The sequence below is a fragment of the Salvelinus namaycush genome, unplaced genomic scaffold (assembly GCF_016432855.1).
Source record: "Salvelinus namaycush isolate Seneca unplaced genomic scaffold, SaNama_1.0 Scaffold1472, whole genome shotgun sequence".
Classification (NCBI taxonomy): Eukaryota; Metazoa; Chordata; class Actinopteri; order Salmoniformes; family Salmonidae; genus Salvelinus; species Salvelinus namaycush.
The window spans coordinates 14,350-38,090 of record NW_024058200.1 but is presented as its reverse complement, the minus strand read 5'-3'; the positions used below and the strand labels follow the sequence as shown (position 1 = coordinate 38,090).

The window sequence follows — 23,741 nt, the reverse complement described above, 5'->3', positions numbered from 1 at the left end:
TTGGCTGCTCGCACTACCCTCTGTAGTGCCTTGCGGTCGGAGGCCGAGCAGTTGCCATACCAGGCAGTGATGCAACCAGTCAAGATGCTCTCGATGGTGCAGTTGTAGAACCTTTTGAGGATCTGAGGACCCATGCCAAATCTTTTCAGTCTCCTGTGGGGGAATAGGTTTTGTCGTGCCCTCTTCATGACTGTCTTGGTGTCCCTCGACCATGTTAATTTGTTGGTGATGTGGACACCAAGGAACTGGAAGCTCTCAACCTGCTCCACTACAGCCTCGTCGATGAGAATGGGGGCATGCTCGGTCCTCTTTTTCCTGTAGTCCACAATCATCTCCTTTGTCTTGATCACGTTGAGGGAGAGGTTGTTGTCCTGGCACCACAAGGCCAGGTCTCTGACCTCCTCCCTATAGGCTGTCTCGTCGTTGTCGGTGATCAGGCCTACCACTGTTGTGTCATCGGCAAACTTAACTTGTTTGGGGTATCCCCCCTTCTTCTCAATTTCCGCCTAAAGACATACCCTAATCTAACTGCCTGTAGCTCAGGCCCAGAAGCAAGGATATGCATATTCTTGGTATCATTTGAAAGGAAACACTCTGAATTTTGTGGAAATGTGAATTGAATGTAGGAGAATATAACACAATAGATCTGGTAGAAGAAAATACAAGGAAATAAACATACGTTTTCTGTTTTTTATTGTTGCTGCATCATCTTTCAAATGACTAAAACAGCCAAACATACAGATAGGATGCTGTGGATGATTTTAATGACGAACATAAGATGGCAACAATAGCTGAGCAAAGTTTTAGACAGATAACTTCAAAAATGAGCGAGCTACATGACATTGAGTATGAAGTCACCCAGGTGTCCCACACAAATGTATGTGTGGCCGAATTGGTGGCCGAATTGGTACAGTGATACATTTTGAAGGAAAGAACTATATACAAAATATATAAATGCTATTCTAACACCCCCCCCCCCCCCCCATAAAAAAAGATATATATACAAAATAAATAATAATAAACTAACAAATAACAAGGGTAACTATTTACACATTTCTATTTACAATATTGTGAAGACCCTCAGTCCTCTACACAATATTGTGCTGCTGGTGCCATGGCCCATAGCAGACTCTTTCTGCTGTAAAGCAGAGGCTTACTGAACAGGTGGTGCAGGTGATGGGGCATTTCCTGTGACAAAGCGCACAACGATGTCTCCCTACTGGCCCTTTTTGCCCTGAGGCACATTCATGCCTGCAGAGATGAATCTGGGCAGGTGAACACCACTGGTTGGAGCAGAAGGGACAGAAGGTGCTGCAGTGGACTTGCTGTAGCTAGCAAGCTCCTGGATGAGCAGCTCCCTGAAGGCTAGCTGTGAGATGGGGGGCTGTCCACAGCTCTTGGCCATTTCCTTCTGGAGGATGAAGGAATTCACCACAGCAATGTCAATGAAATGATAGAAAAATGTCTTGTACCATTTTATGGTCTTGTGGAAAACATTGTAGTATCCTATCAGCGCATCTGACAGGTCCACACCTACCATGCCCTTGTTGTAGTCCTTCACAGCAGCTGGAATGGGGAATTGTTTTGTGGTCCATGCCCCGGCACCGTCCTTCACACGCCTGACGACGTGATCTCCACTGAAGGACTTGTGGATACTGGAGCACATGACCTCCTCTCTGGTATCCATCCACTTCACAAACAGCAGGCCATCTTCACGGATCCATCTCATGGTACCCCGCTCAGCCCGCTTAGGCATGTCATTCACCTTTGTCTTTGGAAATCCCACCCTGTTGGTACGAATGGTGCCACAGGCCCACACCTCCCGCTTCCTCAGCTCTGTAAACAGGGTAGGGCTTGTGTAGAAGTTGTCCACAAACAGTTTGTAGCCCTTCCCCAGCAGTTGAAAATCCAATAACTCCATAACAGAATCATAACTAAGTCCATTACCGGTAGCAAAACTGTTTTCCCGCTCATAAACAAAAAAATTGCAAGTGTAGGCACACACAGAATCAGCCAAAACAAGCAGTTTGTAACCCCATTTGGTTGGTTTGTTACGCATGTATTGTTTGAGGCTGATTCTGGCCTTTGAGGCTACCATCCTCTCATCAATGGACAGGTTCTGGGCGGGCTGAAAATAGGTCTCGCAGGCCTCAACGATGCTGGGGTAGAGAGGTTTAATTTTGCAGAGCCTATCAAACCTTGGTGTGCCTCTCTTCTTGTCATTCTCCCCATCAACTTCTGGATCACTGATATGAAGCGCCCGTGAGGTAGTCAGAAACCTTTTACAAGACATGACAGTCATGGGGAAAGGCAGTTGATAGAGAGCTGACGTTTTCCAGTAGTCCCTTAGAGTTTTCAACTTCACCAGCCCCATGTAAATGACCATTGAAAAGTAGCAGAAAAGGTCTGACATGGAAATAGTCTTCCATGCCTCTTTCTTTCCTGCCTGCTTCTTAGCCCCGTACTTATTGGTGTTCGACACCAGGGAATCAATAACTGACGAGGTGAAAAACAGTTGAAAAAGTTGAAGGGGGCTGTACTTTGCAGTCATGTCTAGTTGAGGTCCTGGCTGCCTTTTGGGTCTAAAAACTGGTGGATTTGGTTCCACATCATCTTCTAACACAGAATGCCAACAACCCTCTGGCCCTCTGTCTGCAGGTTTCTCTCTTCCCCACCTCCACTTCTTTGTCACTGACTTCACACCTCTAGATGGCCAGGTAGGTGTGGAGCCGGAGACAGCGGGGGTCCAGCTGGATAAACCATCAGAGGGAGATGGACACCTAGACATTGGCGGCTCATAATCAGAATCACTGCCACTGTGAAAGATTTAAAAAATCAGTAACAATACTTTCACGTATGAGCCCTGTATCAACACGTAAAATAATCAGATATATATAGAGTACAGGGAACATAATCACTATGGTGAAGTGCTGTTCCATTCCATGTTTATGTAAAATAAATTTTAAAAATATATCACACACACACAGTATAGACAATGTGTACTTTACACATTTCATTACAGATGATATTTTTATAAATTGCAAATAAAACAAGAAAATCTTTTAAAAAATCTCAAATTAATAATATTTGATATTATTAATTTCAAACAATGACATTAGCATTAGAATTTACCAATCCAGCATGGCATCCTCGCCATGCAGAAACATGTCTTCCGCCTGTGAGTCAAAACTAGCTTCGCTGAAAGATTCATCTTCCTGAAGCAACTCGGTCTCGCTGTCTCTATCAATTTCCTCTATAATTTGGGTTAAATCTGTATACCTAGACTTTGTTTTAGCTTTTCCTGATTTATTCGCCATAATTTAAATATATAAACTTGTTGAAAATGCTATTGAATATGTACTGCTATGCGTGACACTCGTGGCTCCGTCAAGTAGGATTTGCAATGGCGAATGAACCTCTTTTACGCCAGAGTTTACGACAAAGGCTGGTCTTCGAACGTATAACCATTACATATTGCCGTTTACCTCAGCTCATTGGCTATCTTCCAAGCTAGATTTCAAGATGATCAGTGGTCATTGGGCCAAAATACAGTCAATCAACGATAGACCGGTCCTACCATTGGTGCGCAATGAGGTCATTGATTGGTGTCTTCAAATCGGTTTGTTTCGGTCAATACGTCCCGGGAAAAGAACCATCAAGTATGGTTGTGTTAGTAACAACCAGAGGATTGCAATGAAACCAACCATGACCGGATAAACGTTTGTTTAGTGTGTGTAATTACCACGAACGCTTCGTCCACAGTTGAATGAGACGGAAATCACGACGCAAGCGGTTTACAAATGTTTCGTGTTAGGCTATAAAAATTGATTTTATCAAACAAAACGAACATTCACTGTATAGTTAGGACACTTGGCATTGCCACCAGAGGAAGATGTTCAATGGTAAGCGATTTATTTGATTGTTATTTCTGACTTTCGTGACGCTAATGCTTGGTTGGAAAATGCTAGTAATACTTGTGTGTGGGGCGCCGTCCTCAGAAAATCGCATGTTTGCTTTTGCAGTAAACCTTTTTGAAATCTGACACAGCGGCTGGATTAATAAGACATTCATCTTTTAAATGATGTAAGATACATGTATTTACAAGAATGTTTAATATAACGAATGGTGTATTTAGAATGTTAGCTCTCTGCGGTTTCACCAGATGTTGGCCTGGTGGGACGTTAGCGTCTCACCTACCCCAGAGAAGTTAATGATGGTGTTGGAGTCGTGCCTGGCCGTGCAGTCATGAGTGAACAGGGAGTACAGGAGGGGACTGACCACGCACCCCTGAGGGGCCCCTGTGTTGAGGATCAGTGTGGCGGATGTGTTGTTACCTACCACTTACCAACTGGGGGTGACCCGTCAGGAAGTTCAGGATCCAGTTGCAGAGGGAGGTGTTTAGTCACAGGGTTCTTAGCTTATTGATGAGCTTTGAGGGCACTATGGTGTTGAACACTGAGCTGTAGTCAATGATTAGAATTCTCACGTAGGTGTTCATTTTGTCCAGGTGGGAAAGGACTGTGTGGAGTGCAATAGAGATTGCATCATCTGTGGATCTGTTAGGGCGGATTGCAAATTGGAGTGAGTCTGGAGTTTCTGGGATAATGGTGTTGATGTGAGCCATGACCAGCCTTTCAAAGCACTTCATGGCTACCAACCGGAATGCTACGTGTCGGTAGTCATTTAGGCAGGTTACTTCAGTGTTCTTGGGCACAGGGACTATAGTCGTCTGCTTTAAACATGTGGTATTACAGACTCGGACAGGCAGAGGTTGAAAATGTCAGTGAAGACACTTGCCAGTTGGTCAGCGCATGCTCGCAGTACACGTCCTGGTAATCTGTCTGGCCCTGCGGCCTTGTGAATGTTGACCTGTTTAAAGGTCTTACTCACATCGGCTGCGGAGAGCGTGATCACACAGTCTTCCAGAACAGCTGGTGCTCTCATGCATGTTTCAGTGTTATTTGCCTCGAAGCGAGCATAGAAGTAGTTTAGATCGTCTGGTAGGCTCGTGTCACTGGGCAGCTCTCGGCTGTGCTTCCCTTTGTAGTTTGTAATGGGTTGCAAGCCCTGCCACATCCGAAGAGCATCAGAGCCGATGTAGTACGATTCAATCTTTGTCCTGTATTGAAGCTTCGCCTGTTTGATGGTTGGTCGGAGGGCATAGCGGGATTTCTTATAAGCTTCCGGGTTAGAGTCTCTCTCCATGAAAGCGGCAGCTATAGCCTTTAGCTCAGTGTGGATGTTGCATGTAATCCATGGCTTCTGGTTGGGGTATGTACTTATGGTCACTGTGGGGACGACATCATCGATGCACTTATTGATGAAGCCAATGACTGATGTGGTGTACTCCTCAATGCCATCGGAGAAATCCCGGAACATATTCCAGTCTGTGCTAGCAAAACAGTCCTGAAGCTTAGCATCTGCTTCATCTGACCACTTTTTTATTGTTCGAGTCACTGGTGCTTCCTGCTTTAATTTTTGCTTGTAAGCAAGAATCAAGAGGATAGAATTATGGTCAGATTTGCCAAATGGAGGGTGAGAGAGAGCTTTGTATGCATCTCTGTGTGTGGAGTAAAGGTGGTCCAGAGTTTTTTTCCCTCTGGTTGCACATTTAACATGCTGATAGAAATTTGGTAAGACGGATTTAAGTTTCCCTGCATTAAAGTCCCCAACTTCTAGGAGCGCCGCCTCTGGGGGAGCCTTTTCCTGTTTGCTTATGCCAGAATACAGCTCATTCAGTGCTGTCCTAGTGCCAGCATCAGTCTGTGGTGGTATGTAGACAACTATGAAAAATACAGATGAAAACTCTCTAGGTAGATAGTGTGGTCTACAGCTTATCATGAGATACTCTACCTCAGGCGAGCAAAACCTTGAGACTTCCTTAGATATCGTGCACCAGCTGTTATTTACAAAAATACGTAGTCTGCCGCCCCTTGTCTTACCAGACGTCGCTGTTCTGTCCTGCCGGTACAGCGTATAACCTGCCACCTGTATGTTGATAATGTCATTGTTCAGCAACGACTCCGTGAAGCATAAGATGTTACAGTTTTGAATGTCCCATTGGTAGTTTAATCTTCCGCGTAGGTCATCGATTTTATTTTCCAAAGATTGCACGTTTGCCAGCAGAATGGAAGGAAGTGGGGTTTTATTCGATCGCTTACGAATTCTCAGAAAACTGCCCGCCCTCTGGCCCCTTTTTTCTCCGCCTTCCCTTCACACAAATGATGGGGATCTGGGCCTGTTCCCGGTAAGCAATATATCATTCACATTGGGCTTGTCAGACTCGTTAACCTGTTTGGGGTGCAGCCCGACACCGGTACACTTATGACAACATCCAGCTCAAGTGCAGGGCGCGAAATTCAAAAGATATTTTTTTTAAATATTTAACTTTCACACATTAACAAGTCCAATACAGCATATGAAAGGTACACATCTTGTGAATCAAGCCATCATTTCTGATTTTTAAAATGTTTTACAGGGAAGACACAATATGTAAATCTATTAGCTAACCACGTTAGCAAAAGACACCACTTTTCTTACTCCATCAGTTTTTTACTCCATCAGTAGCTATCACAAATTCGACCAAATAAAGATATAAATAGCCACTAACCAAGAAACAACTTCATCAGATGACAGTCTGATAACATATTTATTGTATAGCATATGTTTTGTTAGAAAAATTTGCATATTTCAGGTATAAATCATAGTTTACATTGCAGCTACAGTCAGAAATTGCACCGAAAGCAGACAGAAAAATTACAGACACCAACGCCAAATAACTAAATACTCATCATAAAACATTTCTGAAAAATACATAGTGTACAGCAATTGAAAGACAGGCATCTTGTGATTCCAGACAATATTTCCGATTTATCAAGTGTTTTACAGCGAAAACACAATATAGCGTTGTATTAGCGTAGCCACAATAGCAAGAAACACTTGGGCGCCGACGACCAGTTCACATGCACGACAGATATTAGAAATAGCATCATAAAATGTTTCTTACTTTTGGTGATCTTCCGTCAGAATGTTGGACAAGGTGTCCTTTGTCCAGAACAGTCGTTGTTTGGATCTGGAACGGCAAATTTCCCTCTTGATTTAGCATGGGCACTTGCCAAGTGGCACGGATCTCTCCAACGTCAACAAAGTCAGAGAACGGAACACGGCAAAACTCCCGAAAAAGTTTCAATAATCTGATTAAACTATATTGAAAAAACATACTTTACGATGATATGGTCACATGTATCAAATAAAATCTAAACCGGAGATGTTAGTCGTCCATAACGACAGCTAAACAGAAGGCAAATCCATGTCCCCTTTCGCGCGCTCCAGAAACAGGAAATGGACGGTCACGTCATACAAAGAGCTTTAATTCCACCTCAGACCAAGATAAACACGAAATTTCTTCTCTCACCGCCTCTTGACAACCAGGGGAAGGTGTATGAAGTGTACGTAGACTCTTACGTATCATGCCCATGTATAGGCAGGAAGTTGAACAGAGCATCGATTTCTGACATTCCACTTCCTGGTCAGGAAATGTGCTGCAGAATGAGTTCTGTTTCACTCAGAGAAATAATTCAAACGGTTTTAGAAACTAGAGAGTGTTTTCTATCCAATAGTAATAATAATATGCATATTGTACGAGCAAGAATTGAGTACGAGGCCGTTTGAAATGGGCACGATTTAACTGGCTACTCAATACTGCCCCTTGCAGCCATAAGAAGTTAAAGGAAAAAAAGGATTCTGCCAATCCGTGGTGAGTAATCGCAGTTCTGATGTCCAGAAGTTATTTTCGGTCATAAGAGACAGTAGCAGCAACATTATGTACAAAACAAGTTTAAAAAATTGTTACAAATAACGCAAAGAAACAAAACAAAATTATTGGTTAGGAATACATAAAACGTCAGCCTTGTTCTCCAGCGCCATCTTAATTTGTGTAATGGTGAGTAAGGATGAGTTATATGAAATCTGGAAGTAAGGTTTGCTGTGTACTCGTCAAGAAGTTGTGTACGCATCAAGACATTATTTTGTGTTGCAGTATGTGGAGTTGGGTGGTTAAAATGCAACATGTTGCATCGCCTGTGACCCACCATCTTGTTTACTGTTTACTATTATTATCAGCGCCAGGGGGGCCTGGATAGTTCCTCCATCTGGACTACATAGTTTGCTCTTATTTGCTGCTCTCTTTTATATAGACTTTTATGTTTGCATTTTTGTGCGCGTTGTAGTGTGAGGTCGGAATTGACACATTTATGTGTAAGAGATGTTTGTATCTGTGTAACTATGGAGTGAGGGCATGTTTTATGGCACCCTGGCTTGGCTTTAACTGATAACCCAGATTAGGGTTGGGCAGTATCCAGATTTTAATTCGTCATACCTTTTCTGTACCATACTGGGATATACAGTATTACTGAATATGAACACAAGGGGGCGCCATTAAAAAAATATATATATATATATATATATATATATATATAAATATCCATGGCAAATGCATATCTGGAGCCCTAAATTGGAAATAATTTATTTGACACATCTTAGATTTCTTATAGTTATACTTAATTGGGCTGTCCCCCCCAAAATCTTGGTCAACCAAAAGTTGTCTGTTCTTTCGACCAATCAATTGGTCAACATTTTTAAACATGTATTTTTCCATATATATAGACACGGTCACGCCCTGACCTTAGAGAGCCGTTTTATTTCTCTATTTTGTTTGGTCAGGGTGTGATTTGGGGTGGGCATTCTATGTTGTCTATTTCTTTGTTGTTTTTGCCTAGTGTGGTTCCCAATCAGAGGCAGCTGTCTATCGTTGTCTCTGATTGGGGATCATATATAAGTTGTCATTTTCCGTTTGGGTTTTGTGGGGTGTTTTCCGTTTAGTATCTGCCTGGCGGAACTGTTCGCTTTCGTTTTTGTATTCGTTATTTTTGTTTGAGTGAGTCTTGAGAATAAAGATCATGAACACTTTCCACGCTGCGCTTTGGTCCACTCTTCCTTACGACGACGAGCGTTACAGATATGTGTTTTAAGAAAATCAACTATACGCATTGAGTTTGTCTGATGCTTAAACAGAGATCTAAATAACCCCCCCCAAAAAACTTTACCTGACCCAACTATTCTCCTCCCGCTCCTGCTGGCTTTCACAGATTCTGCCATTACTCTCCTGAAGTTTCCGGTAATAGGAGGCAACCTTTCTCATGTTGAATGCCAATTTATCTGAAAATTTCTACCGATCTGCGTGCCAGTTAAGGTTTTCATATGCACATTTTTGTGAAAGTTTAATTTTAAATAAAGTCTTCATCTTAAAACCATTGTCATGTGGTTAATTAAAATTCTATCCAAATCTAAATTAAAATGATACAAACCTAAAAAGTAACTATGTAAAAATAGCCTGCAATAAAGCCAACAAATAAAAGCATTGCAACCAGCAGGTAGACAATATCCTGATAAAAATAAATATCCTATTAATCACATTGGCTACACATGGTGTAACGCTCCTCCTCTTCGTCTGATGATGAGGAATAGGAATCATCGGACCAACACGTAAGTGCTCATAGTAAATTTAATTAAATAAACTGAACACTGAATGACAAAAAACCAACAAAGAGAGCGAACGACACAAAACAGTCCTGTAAGGTGAAAAAACACAAAACAGGAAACAACTACCCACAAACACAGGTGGGAACAGGGTACCTAAGTATGGTTCTCAATCAGAGACAACGATTGACAGCTGCCTCTGATTGGGGACCATACCAGGCCAAACACATAGAAAAGGACAACATAGAACAAAACATAGAATGCCCACCCCAACTCATGCCCTGACCAAACCAAAATAGAGACATAAAAAGGATCTCTAAGGTCAGGGCGTGACACATGGCCTGTCTGCAACAAACCTGAAACATTGTATCAACTATTAACTTGGGTCCAGCCCCAAAGCTTGCACTAGCGAACTTGCAACATTGTATACAAGTTTACAGAGTTTCCCCTCTCATGACAGACACAGTTGTAGGCTATTTGCACAAGGGATAAGAAGCAGTGCTTGACTTGGGGAGGAGCTCACCGGAGCTGAGTACCCGGCAACTCAAATGTTCTACTGCTTGAGCTCCTGTTCCTCTTATAGAATACTAGCTCAAAAGTATTGTGGAGCTCCTGCACCTAAATATAAACAGTACCGGCACCCAAAATGAATACCGGAACCTATTTCAGTCCAAGTCAAGCACTGATAAGAAGTAATCTGGTAGGCCTATTTTATGACATTTCCATTGGATCAGAGCGTAACATTTTTCACTTTGAGAGCTGGAAAGATTTGTCAGGTAGTCTATAGGCCTACTTCTATGTGTAAATCAGGCCAGGTAGCCTATAGGCCTACTTCTATGTGTAAATCAGGCCAGGTAGCCTATAGGCCTACTTCTATGTGTAAATCAGGCCAGGTAGCCTATAGGCCTACTTCTATGTGTAAATCAGGCCAGGTAGCCTATAGGCCTACTTCTATGTGTGCGCGTCCTTACTCAACATTGACAGAAGCGCTCCAAACAAAAGACAATTACTAAATTGACTAAACTCGTAAATGGAATGAAACAAACCAAAACTTGTTTCTCACAAGTGTAGCATAGGTTGTGCGATCTGCAAACAATGTGTCCACTCAGACAATGAGAACAGGTAGACTGGAATAATAATATTGAATGCATTAAAATAATTACCTTAACCAAAGTAATAAACATTGTACATTAGGAATTCAAATCAAATGTTATTTGTCACATACACATATTTAGCAGATGTTATTGCGGGTGTAGCGAAATGCTTGTGTTCCTAGCTCCAACTGTCACGCCCTGACCTTAGAGATCCTTTTTATGTCTCTATTTTGGTTTGGTCAGGGTGTGATTTGGGTGGGCATTCTAGGTTTTGTATTTCTTTGTTTCTGGCCGAGTGTGGCTGTCTATCGTTGTCTCTGATTGGGGATCATACTTAGGCAGCCCTTTTCCCTCTTTCTTTGTGGGATCTTGTTCTTTGTTTGTGTGCAGGGAGTTTGCACATTGAAGCTGGTCGGTCGTTGTATTCGTTATTGTTTTGTCCTGTTTTAGTTTAACTTCGTGATTAAATTATGTGGAACTCTGAGAACGCTGCGCCTTGGTCTCGTCCTTCCGACGACACCCGTTACACCAACAGTGCAGTAATATCTAACAATTCACAACAATACACACAAATCTAAAAGTAAAAGAATGGAATTAAGAAATATATAAATGTTAGGACGAGCAATGTCGGTGTGGCATTGACTAAAATACAGTAGAATACATTATATACATATGAAATGAGTAAAGCAGTATGTGAACATTATTAAAGTGACCTGTGATTCCATGTCTATGTATATAGGGCAGCAGCCTCTAAGGTACAGGGTTGAGTAACTGGGTGGCAGCTGGTAAGTGTACTACTACTGATACATGAAACTAGAAATTGATATAGACAAACAATCAAATGCAAACAATTCACACAATTAATGTGCACAAATTGGCAGGAGAGAGAGCATTCTGGAGAGAGAAGTGCATTGTGCATCTGGGCCTATGGTCAATCCAACGTCTGCATTGGCCATGCAATAGATTCTTCAAAGCAGCCACCCTTTGCCTTGATGACAGCTTTGCACACTTTTGGCATTCTCTCAACCAGCTTCAGCTGGAATGCTTTTCCAACAGTCTTGAAGGAGTTCCCACATATGCTGAGCACTTGTTGGCTGCTTTTCCTTCACTCTGCAGTCCAATTCATCCCAAATCATCTCAATTTGTTTGAGGTCAGGTGATTGTGGAGGAAAAGGTCATCTGATGCAGCATTCCATCACTCTCCTTCTTGGTCAAATAGCCCTTACACAGCCTGGAGGTGTGTTGGGTCATTGTCCTGTTGAAAAATAAATGATAGTCCCACTAAGCGCAAACCAGATGGGATGGCGTATCGCTGCAGAATGCTGCGGTAGCCATGCTGGTTAAGTGTGCCTTGAATTCTAAATAAATCCCCAACAGGGTCACCAGCAAAGCACCATCACAGCTCCTCCTCCATGCTTCATGGTGGGAACCACACATGCGGAGATCATCCATTCACCTACTCTGCGTCTCACAGACACGGCAGTTGGAACCAAAAATCTCAAATTTGGACTCATCAGACCAAAGGACAGATTTCCACCGGTCTAATGTTCATTGCTCATATTTCTTGGCCTAAGCAAGTCTCTTCTTATTATTGGTATTTTGACTGGTAATGTGTTCAGACTGTTGACTGGTAGTGTGTTGACTGTTGACTGGTAGTGTACACAGTATTTTGACTGGTAGTGTGTCCAGGGAAAAGCACATGAAGAAAACAACTGATATGCAGAGGCTGCCATGCGCTTCTCCCCACTCCCTCTCCAAGCTGCCTTGGGTGGGGTGGGTCGGGTATGAAAACACTGAGCTTTTGTAACCTTGCTGCCCTCCCCCTGATGTCTGCCTGCCACCTTTGACCCCTTGCTTGTTCCACTTGAAGGTATTTAGGCTATAAAGCCGTGGGGTGGAGTAGCACAGGGGAGTGGAGCCACACAGGCAGTGAAAGTCCAGAACAGGCAGGAACATCTACTACGTACCTACCTACCTGGGACTTTCTCCGACCACAGAAATGGGTTCCGGGTTCTTACAAACCTCTAAGGGAGAGGTGTGGATCTCTCGCTTAATACAGTAGGTGGACACACACACATATGTATATATATATATAATGAGAGAGATGTTAATTGATTTGGCAATGTTAACATATGTTTCCCATGCCAATAAAGCCCTTGAATTGAATTGAATTGAGAGAGAGAGAGAAATAAAGACAAGTTTAGTGGAGCTACAATCAGACAGCTAGAAGTGTGTTTAGACAAATGGTTTAGGCACCAGGGTTGCATGGGGACTAACCTGCTAGACAGCTAAACTGCCTCTAGACATAATGGCTTTGTAAAAGGCTTGTTAGGAATGTGATCGGTTAGGTTGGTTGTCCTGGATTGTACTGGTGGTGACTTTAATTAGATCAGAGATTGAGACTAAGTGGTTTAGGCATATTTCGCTACTGAGTTTAATCAAATGAGTGTGAGACTGACTATCCTTATTGTGGGCATGTTTTAAGAACAAAGTTGCATTTCACATGTCGAGTCATGGTGGCTGTAGTATTTGAGGGAATTGACTAAGCACGTTCCACTCAGCGTATTCTGTTCCATGTCAGACAGTCTGTGTGGTTTGAGTTGGGGCTGCGATCTTGGTAGAATAGTAATAGATGCATTTGAATGCCCTCCCCACCTCCCTGTATTGAGCTCTTGGTCTGATGCCATCCCATGCCCATGCGTCCAATGAAAACGAATGCACTCTGTAGGTCTACGTGTATAAATGTCTGTTGCAAGTACCTGTGAACCAATCACAGTTGTTCTAATGTTGTGACGTCCAGCGATCGGGTCTGGGTTGGTGTTAGATTTGCATATCCATTATGTGCATACAAATTCACACTGGCAGGTTCAAAGTACCAATGCTGTGTTCGTAACCAAGTGGGAGGTAGGAATTTACCAGTTGTGAAGTCGTAAATACCAGTTGGATGCATTCACGTGATTTGAACTTGTTGAGAAATGCAGATTGTCTAATTGCTAACAAGTTGCTTAAACCATCAACTAAAACTACAGCTATCATGCTTGTAAACAAATGATAGTGTTCAAAAACATGAATACATTTATTAAATTATATTTTGTTGCATATAACTGCCGAAAATGATGGTATTAAGATAATTACCTTAGTACAGTGGTTGCTCCACTAAAAGTTGTGTGATTATGCTGCAGGATTTAGAGGTAATTTGTGGTTTAGTACGGTACCCTGCGTCACTACTTCATTGCTCCAGACCAGCGCAAAGGGGAGGTAGAGCACTGATTATGCTTTTGGGTCCAAAGGCGCTAATGTGTCTAACTTACAATTAATGGGTGACATAAACCTAAAAAGAAATTGCTAATTGTGCACAACTTCAGTATTACTTACTAAAACTGTCGTTACACTAAGGTTTTATTTATTATTATTATTATTATTTTTTTGTTAGGATTATTTTGCTCTTACCGTAGTACTGTATGCCACTCCCGACCCTTTCATGTTGTACAGCGCCTGAGTGGCGCAATGGTCTAAGACACTGCATAGCAGTACAGATGCTGGTTCAATACCTGTGCCAGCCTTGACTTGGAGACCCATGAGATGACTGTAGGTTTTTGTTTTTTCTCCCTATAAAAACAGAAATAATTCTAAATAACAAACTGCCATTATTTACAAATGAGTAAAAATGTCTCCCCCCATGTTCAATGTCCGTTAAAGTGTTCCCAGTGTGGCGGGGTGGGGGTCCACCCCCTCCCCCTTCCTCCTCCTCCCTTCCCCATGGGCTAGGTCGGTCTTCTGTGCGCTGCTCTGCAACCCATCCCGTGCCCTCTGACCTCGCGCCTTGAACCTTGTGCACTTTCAGGGGATACAGCTGGAGAACTGCAAGGCAATCCCATTGTACGCCACTCGGGAGCCATGAACAATATGACCAATTTATATTGGCCTGCTAATAACAGGGTTAATAATATATCTGTGAGAATATCCAACGGGCTTTTAGATCATTTTAAATGAATAATAATCTCTGACAGCCTACACCTTCCTCCCCGTCGGGGAATTGAGCCCCGGGCTCCCGCGTGCCCACACGACACAGGGATTCTTTAGCTAAATAGCCCAGTACTGTAGCCTACTCCCGACCGTCACGTTGTACAGTGCCATATTTTCCGATCCATCCCAATGGAAATCCAGAGGGTTTTTCACTTTTCTTGGAGTAGAAACACTGTAATATTAAGCAAATTAATTATGCAACATTTCTTAAAATCAGTCCCATATGCTATGTTCTTACAAAAAAAGGTTTTAAATGCTCTAGTACAGCCACTATTAAAGGCTATCATTTGATAAATATGCCCTCTGGTGGTCAAACTAGCACTAACTAGCATTAATGGTAGCAGTGGTTCACACTTAAATAACGTGCCATAGAATTCTGCGGCACATTGCAAGCTGCGCCGCAGTACGCTGCAACTTTTAAAGGACGAACCACTGTAGGTGACGTCAGAGGTTAGCTTGTGGGAAAGTGAGAGCTTTGAATGATAGAGGAGTTTCCCACTAGTAATTACCAGTTGGAGGGGCATTCAATTGGATTTTTCCCAGTCGTATGTGGTAAATTTCCACTTGGTTATGAATGAAACATACTTGCTCTGTCAAAGATGGGTCTGCTAAGAGAGCTCATCTTGCAAGATCCATGCCATGTTTATGAGGCTATTTAGCAACGGTAGGCATTTCAGTAGTCAGTGGTAACTAAAATAAGAAGTTATACTAGTCATATAAGCAGGGTTTCATTTGTTGCGGGTTGCAACTATCCAAGTGTTGATGTACTGTAACCCTGATCAACAACAGACACAACAGTCCCCTTCCTCCCCCACCAGTGAAGACAAGCTGACTCTCAGGGGACAAAGGCTTAGCCTCAGGTCACACTTACACAACCAACCAGTGATCTTGCATTTGTCTTAGATACCAACAACCTGTCTGTGTTAATGTGCATGGTAACTGTGATGTGAGCTTGCGTACCCTTGAGAAAGTTATTGAGAAGAGGGGAAGAAATGGAGAGAAAGGGATGGGGATTGACTCAATTCTATCATATGATTGACATATATTCAGTGGTTTGTATAGGAAGCAGTATACTCAGGCTAAACAAAGTACTTGGTGTAAACAGAGCACTGATCAAGGGCCCATCGTAAAAAGCAACAGGTGATCATTGATTACTGATTCCTTCTGACTGTTAGTTCTCTGTGTTAATCAATGTAGAAGGATAGATATGGAGGTGTTGCCATTGTCAGTGATACTGAATCACGTCAGTAATGTTTGTAGTATGCTGTCTCAACTGCCTGTGTCGTTTATCAGGTAAAGCAGGACGGGAACACACCTTTTTTATTACAGCCCAAATCAGACAGGTATTTGTACAAAGGTGACTGTTGTGAAATGTTTTATGTTGTTTCAACATAAACAACAAAATATCCCATAATACCTTTCTGTATCTCCTGATGGTCTTCACATATATCAGTGTGTTCTATGCAGCTTTTTGTTGTATATGCTGTCATTTTTGTTGCTTGGTCCGAAGTCCAAAGAACATATGCTGGTATTGTGATAACAGTTCTCAAACTTTGAGCTGTCTTTTCAAATCTGATATTCACACATTCTGCGTTTTACAGGGATAGTTCACACCAAAAGTGTCAGTTTTTTTTTTTCATACTGCTGAAATTAAGAGGAAGTGACATGTTGCTCTTCTGTCTCATTATTTTGCAGCGGGGGCGGAGAGGGCTCCCTGGACAGACTCCTCACCTCCGTCAGCTCTGGGCTGTCACCACGGAAACGGACTACCAGCCAGTGCAAGTCAGAACCGCCCCTGCTGCGGACGTCCAAGCGGACCATCTACACAGCCGGCCGCCCACCCTGGTATAACGAACATGGAACCCAGTCCAAAGAGGCCTTCGTCATCGGTAGGAACCCTCAGGAGAATTGAATAGAATAATGCTTCGTTGTCTGTTTTATGTCTCCTGCTTCCCAAGCCCTCTAAGTCAAGACACACACATGACATGGTGAACGTCACAGGGTTAAGATCAGCAGCAGGGCTATCCACAGCCCTCTATTCCTGGTCAAATTGCTTGTGAATGAAACTACGTATTACTGTCACAATGTCATGCACCTGAATGCTGTTCTATGATGCCGTGGGTGCCTGTGCTTTGTCTGAGAAAGCAGAGGGGATAACATCTGCTACAAGAGGAAACCTGACTTTCTTGGGAATAAGCATCAACGTGTTAACTGATAACGGTTATTGATGCCCCGTCGTAAGTCATTATTTGATATTTGAACACGGCAGGAGGGGTTTCTACACCACTGAACAGAAATGTTTCAGATAGTGCCCTACTGATAAAAGAGACTCGTCCAGTTACTGTAGACATTGAAAAGCTACTTTCAGTTGAGCCAAGGACTTTTAAGTGGTCTACCTCGCTCATCTTACCTAGTTTCCATTGTGCCCTGTGGGTTCTGCAGGTCTGTGTGGGGGCAGTGCCTCAGGGAAGACCACTGTAGCCAGGAAGATCATAGAGGCTCTGGATGTCCCCTGGGTGGTCCTGCTCTCCATGGACTCCTTCTACAAGGTGTGTGTGTGTGCGTGTGTGTGTGCTTGTGTAGGGCGCTATAAAATCCGAAGAACGCAGACGGAATCCAGACATTAAAACGTAATTCAACAATATTCAAAAATGTATTGAACGTAGTAAGGAACCAACTAAATGTTCTGAAAATGAATTAAATTGCCCAAGTTTATCATAAGACATGAACAGAATTTCCCATCTGTGTGTGTGGTGCGCGTCTGTGTATCCGTTAGCAATAATGCTCATGAAAAGTCTTCTGGGAAATGGAAAGGTTTTCCCAAAAACCTTCTCAATTAAATGTTCATTACAAAGTAGCTTATGCTTACCTGGCCGAATGATATCATGGTTATTTGTATCACTCTACCACATGTGCGCTACAGAAACACAGCTAACCAACAGCCTCTTGCTAGGTGCACACTGGAATTAATGGATAACTACACCCAGAATCTATACACTACTGTTCAAAAGTTTGGGGTCACTTAGAAATGTCCTTGTTTTTGAAAGAAAAGCACATTTTTGGTCCATTAAAATAACATAAAATTGATCATTAATACAGTGTAGACATTGTTAATGTTGTAAATGACTATTGTAGCTGGAAATGGCTGATTTTTTAATGGAATATCTACATAGGCGTACAGAGGCCCATTATCAGCAACCATCACTCCTGTGTTCCAATGGCACGTTGTGTTAGCAAAGTTTATCATTTTAAAAGGCTAATTGATCATTAGAAAACCCTTTTGCAATTATGTTAGCACAGCTGAAAACTGTTGTGCTATTTAAAGAAACAATACAACTGGCCTTCGTTAGACTAGTTGATTATCTGGAGCATCAGCATTTGTGGGTTCGATTACAGCCTCAAAATGCCCAGAAACCAAGAACTTTCTTCTGAAACTCATCAGTCTATTCTTGTTCTGAAAAATGAAGGCTCTTCCATGCGAGAAATTGCCAAGAAACTGAAGATCTCGTACAATGCTGTGTCCTACTCCCTTCACAGAACTGTGCAAACTGGCTCTAACCAGAATAGAAAGAGGAGTGGGAGGCCCCGGTGCACAACTGAGCAAGAGGACAAGTACATTAGTGTCTAGTTTGAGAAACAGACGCCTCACAAGTCCTCAACTGGCAGCTTCATTAAATAGTACCCGCAAAACACCAGTCTCAACGTCAACAGTGAAGAGGCGACTCCGGGATGCTGGCCTTGTAGGCAGAGTTGCAAAGAAAAATGTATATCTCAGACGGGCCAATAAAAATAAAATATTAACATGGGCTAAAGAACACAGACACTGGACAGAGGAACTCTGCCTAGAAGGCCAGCATCCCGGAGTCGCCTCTTAAGCTAAGGACCCTGGGACTAAACACCTCCCTCTGCAACTGGATCTTGGACTTTCTGACGGGCCACCCCCAGGTGGTAAGGGTAGGCAACAAAACATCTGCCACGCTGATCCTCAACACAGGGGCCCCTCAGGGGTGTGTGCTCAGTCCCTCCTGTACTCCCTGTACACTCATGACTGCATGGCCAAGCACAACTCCAACACCATCATTAAGGTTGCTGATGACACAACAGTGGTAGGCCTGATCACCGACAACGACGAGACGGCCTATAGGGAGGAGGTCAGAGAACTGGCAGAGTGGTGCCAGGACAACAACCTCTCCCTCAACATGAGCAAGACAAAGGAGCTGATCGTGGAATACAGGAAAAGGAGGGCCGAACACGCCCCCTTTCACATCGACGGGGCTGTAGTGTAGTGGGTCGAGAGTTTTAAGTTCCTTGATGTCCACATCACCAACAAACTATCATGGTCTAAACACACCAAGACTGTCGTGAAGAGGGCATGACAAAACCTATTTCCCCTCAGGAGACTGAGAAGATTTGGCATGGGTCCCCAGATCCTTAAAAAGTTATACAGCTGCACCATCAAGAGCATTCTGGCGGGTTGCATCACCACCTGGTATGGCAACTGCTCGGCCTCCGACCGCAAGGCACTACAGAGGGTAGTGCGTACGGCCCAGTACATCTATGGGGCCAAGCTTCCCGCCGTCCAGCACTATATACTAGGTGGTGTCAGAGGAAGGCCCAAAAAAGGAGGAAGGCCAAGTCATAGACTGTTCTCTCTGCTACCGCACGGCAAGTGGTACCGGAGCGCCAAGGTCCAAAAGGCTCCTTAACAGCTTATATCCCCAAGCCATAAGACTGCTGAACAGTTAATCAAATGGCCACCCAGACTATTTACATTGACAAAAAAATAAATACAAAATAAATAATAATTTTATATTGAGCCACTTCTTTGGTTTTACACTGCTGCTATTCACTGTTTTATCTATGCATAGTCACTTTACCCCTACCTACGTGTGCAAATTACCTCGACTTACCTGTACCCCCGCACATTGACTCAGAACCGGTTCCTCCTGTATATAGTCTTGTTATTGTTATTTTATTGTGTTAATTTTTATTTCATTTTTTACTTTAGTTTACTTAGTAAATATTTTCTTGAACTGCATTGGTGGTTATGGATCGTAGGTAAGCATTTCACTGTAAGGTCTACGCCTGTTGTATTCAGCACATGTGACAAATACAATTTAATTTTATTTGACAATAACAACACAATAACAACATATTTAACCGCACAATAACAGCACAATAGCAACATAACAACACAATAACAACACAATAACAGCACAATAACAACACAATAACAACACAACAGCACTCATGCACTGTACAGCTTCCCTCTCACTCCGCTCAAAATCTGAATGAGATCTGGAGATGGTTTTCTACAGTGTTTTAATACCACGTAATCCCATTGTCTTTCTATCTCGCTCTACTCCTCTCTATCTGTCACGCCCTGACCATAGTTTGCTTTGTATGTTTATATGTTTTGTTTGGTCAGGGTGTGATCTGAGTGGGCATTCTATGTTGTTTGTCTGTTTCTGTGTTTGGCCTGATATGGTTCTCAATCAGAGGCAGGTGTTAGTCATTGTCTCTGATTGGGAACCATATTTAGGTAGCCTGTTTTGTCATTGTGGGTTGTGGGTGATTGTCTATGTGTAGTGTTTGTGTCAGCACGATTGTTCATTAGCTTCACGGTTGTCACTTTGTTGTTTTGTAGTGTTCAGTTTTTCCATTAAAATGACGAACACTTACCACGCTGCATATTGGTCCTCCGATCCTTCTCGCTTCTCCTCGTCAGATGAGGAGGACGAAGACAGCCGTGACACTATCGCTCACTATCTCTCTACCCTGAGTGACCAGGCTTTTGAAGAGATGGAAAGATCCCTGAGGGGATAAGAGGGTAGATGTAAAATGAGAGGGATGAGAGAGGGGGAAAAGAAGCAACATTTGGGTGAGCGAGGGTGAGGAGAACGATATTGGCCAACCAACCATCATTAAAAGAGTCATCAGCTTCCCCTTACTGTGTTATGTTACAGAGTGACAGCCTGACTTTACTGGAACTCTACTAGCTTTACAGTAGGTCACCAGCTTTACTGCAGCTCTACTAGCTTTACTGTAGGTCACCAGCTTTACTGCAGCTCTACTAGCTTTACTGTAGGTCACCAGCTTTACTGCAGCTCTACCTGCTTTACTGTAGGTCACCAGCTTTATTGCAGCTATTCTAGCTTTACTGTAGGTCACCAGCTTCACTGCAGCTCTACTAGCTTTACTGTAGATCACCAGCTTTACTGCAGCTCTACCTGCTTTACTGTTGGTCACCAGCTTTACTGCAGCTTTACTGTAGATCACCAGCTTTACTGCAGCTCTACCAGCTTTACTGTAGATCACCAGCTTTACTGCAGCTCTACCTGCTTTACTATAGGTCACCAGCTTTACTGCAGCTCTACCAGCTTTTCTGTAGGTCACCTGCTTTACTGTAGATCACCAGCTTTACTGTTACTGCAGCTCTACCAGCTTTACAGTAGGTCACCAGCTTTACCAGCCACCTTTGGATCTTAACTAATGCCACTTTAAGATACCAAATACCAGTTGTGAGTTAACAACCAAATACCATTTCCATGTAGAACATCAGCAGCAGTGGTAGTTGCCATTCATCACAGATCTAGGTTCAGTTTACCCTAACCCAAATCTAAACCTTAACCATTAGGGAGATTTACAAAAGTACTGACCAAGTAACAGTGATCTGGGGAAACTTCTAACTCCTGCTCACTCCCATATGAATGGATATCCACTCTGAGATACCACACCTCTCATTCTGGCTTCCCAGGCCCATCTTGGCTCTGGAGAAGCACTGGAGTGGCTGGATTTCTATGACACTCTTACTTATAAAGTGCTTATGATTGAACCACGAGAGGAGGAGGTAGGAGAGTTCCAAATACCAGGGCTCGAATTTGAAAGGGCTGGCTACGGTCCAGTGTAATGTGCATGCGCTTCCACACACACACACACACCTTCTGGCACAGTCCTCACAGGAGGGACACAGCATTCCCGTCTCGCCTAAATTTAGTCAAGCTTAGTTGAGAGGCACTCCGATAGGGTGAGTGTGTGCACATGGACGTCCACGTGCACATGACTGCGTACCTGTGTTATCTTCATGCTTCATCCACTGATTTTTCAGGGATGTCTTTCTGCTTGCGAAACGGCCATGGTTTAACGTTATTTTAATATTCATCCAATGTTATGTGTAGGTTCTGACTCCTGAGCAGCAGGTCACGGCAGCCAGTAATGACTACAACTTTGACCACCCGGATGCCTTTGACTTTGGCCTGCTGGCACACATACTGAGGAAACTGAAACTGGGAAAGAGTGTCAAGATCCCTGTGTATGACTTCACCACACATGGACGCCAGAAGGACTGGGTGAGGACACACAAACACACACAGAAATGCCTCCCCCACATTGCAGTGTTTTCTTGGTCTAGATATTGGGGTAGGGTTATTGCAGTGTAATCTTGGTCTAGATATTGGGGTAGGGTTATTGCAATGTAATCCTGGTCTAGATATTGGGGTAGGGTTATTGCAGTGTAATCTTGGTCTAGATATTGGGGTAGGGTTATTGCAGTGTAATCCTGGTCTAGATATTGGGGTAGGGTTATTGCAGTGTAATCTTGGTCTAGATATTGGGGTAGGGTTATTGCAGTGAAATCTTGGTCTAGATATTGGGGTAGGGTTATTGCAGTGTAATCTTGGTCTAGATATTGGGGTAGGGTTATTGCAGTGTAATCCTGGTCTAGATATTGGGGTAGGGTTATTGCAGTGTAATCCTGGTCTAGATATTGGGGTAGGGTTATTGCAGTGTAATCTTGGTCTAGATATTGGGGTAGGGTTATTGCAGTGAAATCTTGGTCTAGATATTGGGGTAGGGTTATTGCAGTGTAATCTTGGTCTAGATTACTCAACATCTGGAGTTATGGAGTCATTTTATGACATTAAGTTGCCAATCCATCCCAGATGCACAGCGGCAGCCATTCTTGTTTGTCTTGACATGTTTTATAGTTATCCCATAACTATGAGAAGATTAGCCCTGTTAACCATTAGCATGGGGGAAGATAGAGAGCTGAAACTCAGTCACATTTTACTAATTGGCATTACCAGACATAAACAGCACAGGGAGCTATTGTGCCAGCAGAGAAATGTGGACTTGTCACCAAAAACACCACAGACATTAGGTGGCGTCTATACACTACACTTCTGGAAGTGTCAAAATCATACTAAACCCACAGCGTGTGTTTCATCCCTCTCAGAAAACAGTGTATGGAGCCAGTGTTATCATCTTTGAGGGAATCATGGCCTTTGCAGATAAAGAACTGTTACAGGTAAGACTCAAATGTCCCCCTGTACATTGGCTGTGTGTGTTTTTCATGGTTTGTGTTAGAGGTCGACCGATTATGATTTTTCAACGCGAATACCGATACCGATTATTGGAGGGCCAAAAAAAAGCAGATACCGATTAATCGGCCGATTTTTTTTATTATTTTTTATTTATTTGTAATAATGACAATTACAAAAATACTGAATGAACACTTATTTTGACTTAATATAATACATCAATAAAATCAATTTAGTCTCAAAAAAATAATGAAATATGAAACATTTGGTTTAAATAATGCAAAAACAAAGTGTTTGAGAAGAAAGTAAAAGTGCAATATGTGCCATGTAAGAAAGCTAACGTTTAAGTTCCTTGCTCAGAACATGAGAACATATGAAAGCTGGTGGTTCCTTTTAACATGAGTCTTCAATATTCGCAGGTAAGAGGTTTTAGGTTGTAGTTATTATAGGAATTATAGGACTATTTCTCTCTATACGATTTGTATTTCATATACCTTTGACTATTGGATGTTCTTATAGGCACTTTAGTATTGCCAGTGTAACAGTATAGCTTCCGTCCCTCTCCTCGCTCCTACCTGGGCTCGAACCAGGAACACAACGACAACAGCCACCCTTGAAGCAGCGTTACCCATGCAGAGCAAGGGGAACAACTACTCCAAGTCTCAGAGCGAGTGACGTTTGAAACGCTATTAGCGCGCACCCCGCTAACTAGCTAGCCATTTCACATCGGTTACACCAGCCTAATCTCGGGAGTTGATAGGCGTGA

General features: G+C 42.9%; 1 protein-coding gene across 3 annotated transcripts in view; it reads left to right on the top strand.

Annotated features, from left to right (window-relative positions):
- LOC120036767 (uridine-cytidine kinase-like 1) overlaps positions 1-23,741 on the top strand; it is a 54,147-nt gene that overhangs the window by 16,807 nt on the left and 13,599 nt on the right. For all 3 annotated transcript variants that reach the window (XM_038983134.1, XM_038983136.1, XM_038983135.1), the window contains exons 2-5: positions 16,353-16,546; positions 17,100-17,206; positions 21,836-22,006; positions 22,891-22,962. In XM_038983134.1, the coding sequence (XP_038839062.1) occupies positions 16,353-16,546; positions 17,100-17,206; positions 21,836-22,006; positions 22,891-22,962 (544 nt within the window). The remainder of the gene's footprint in view (positions 1-16,352; positions 16,547-17,099; positions 17,207-21,835; positions 22,007-22,890; positions 22,963-23,741) is intronic.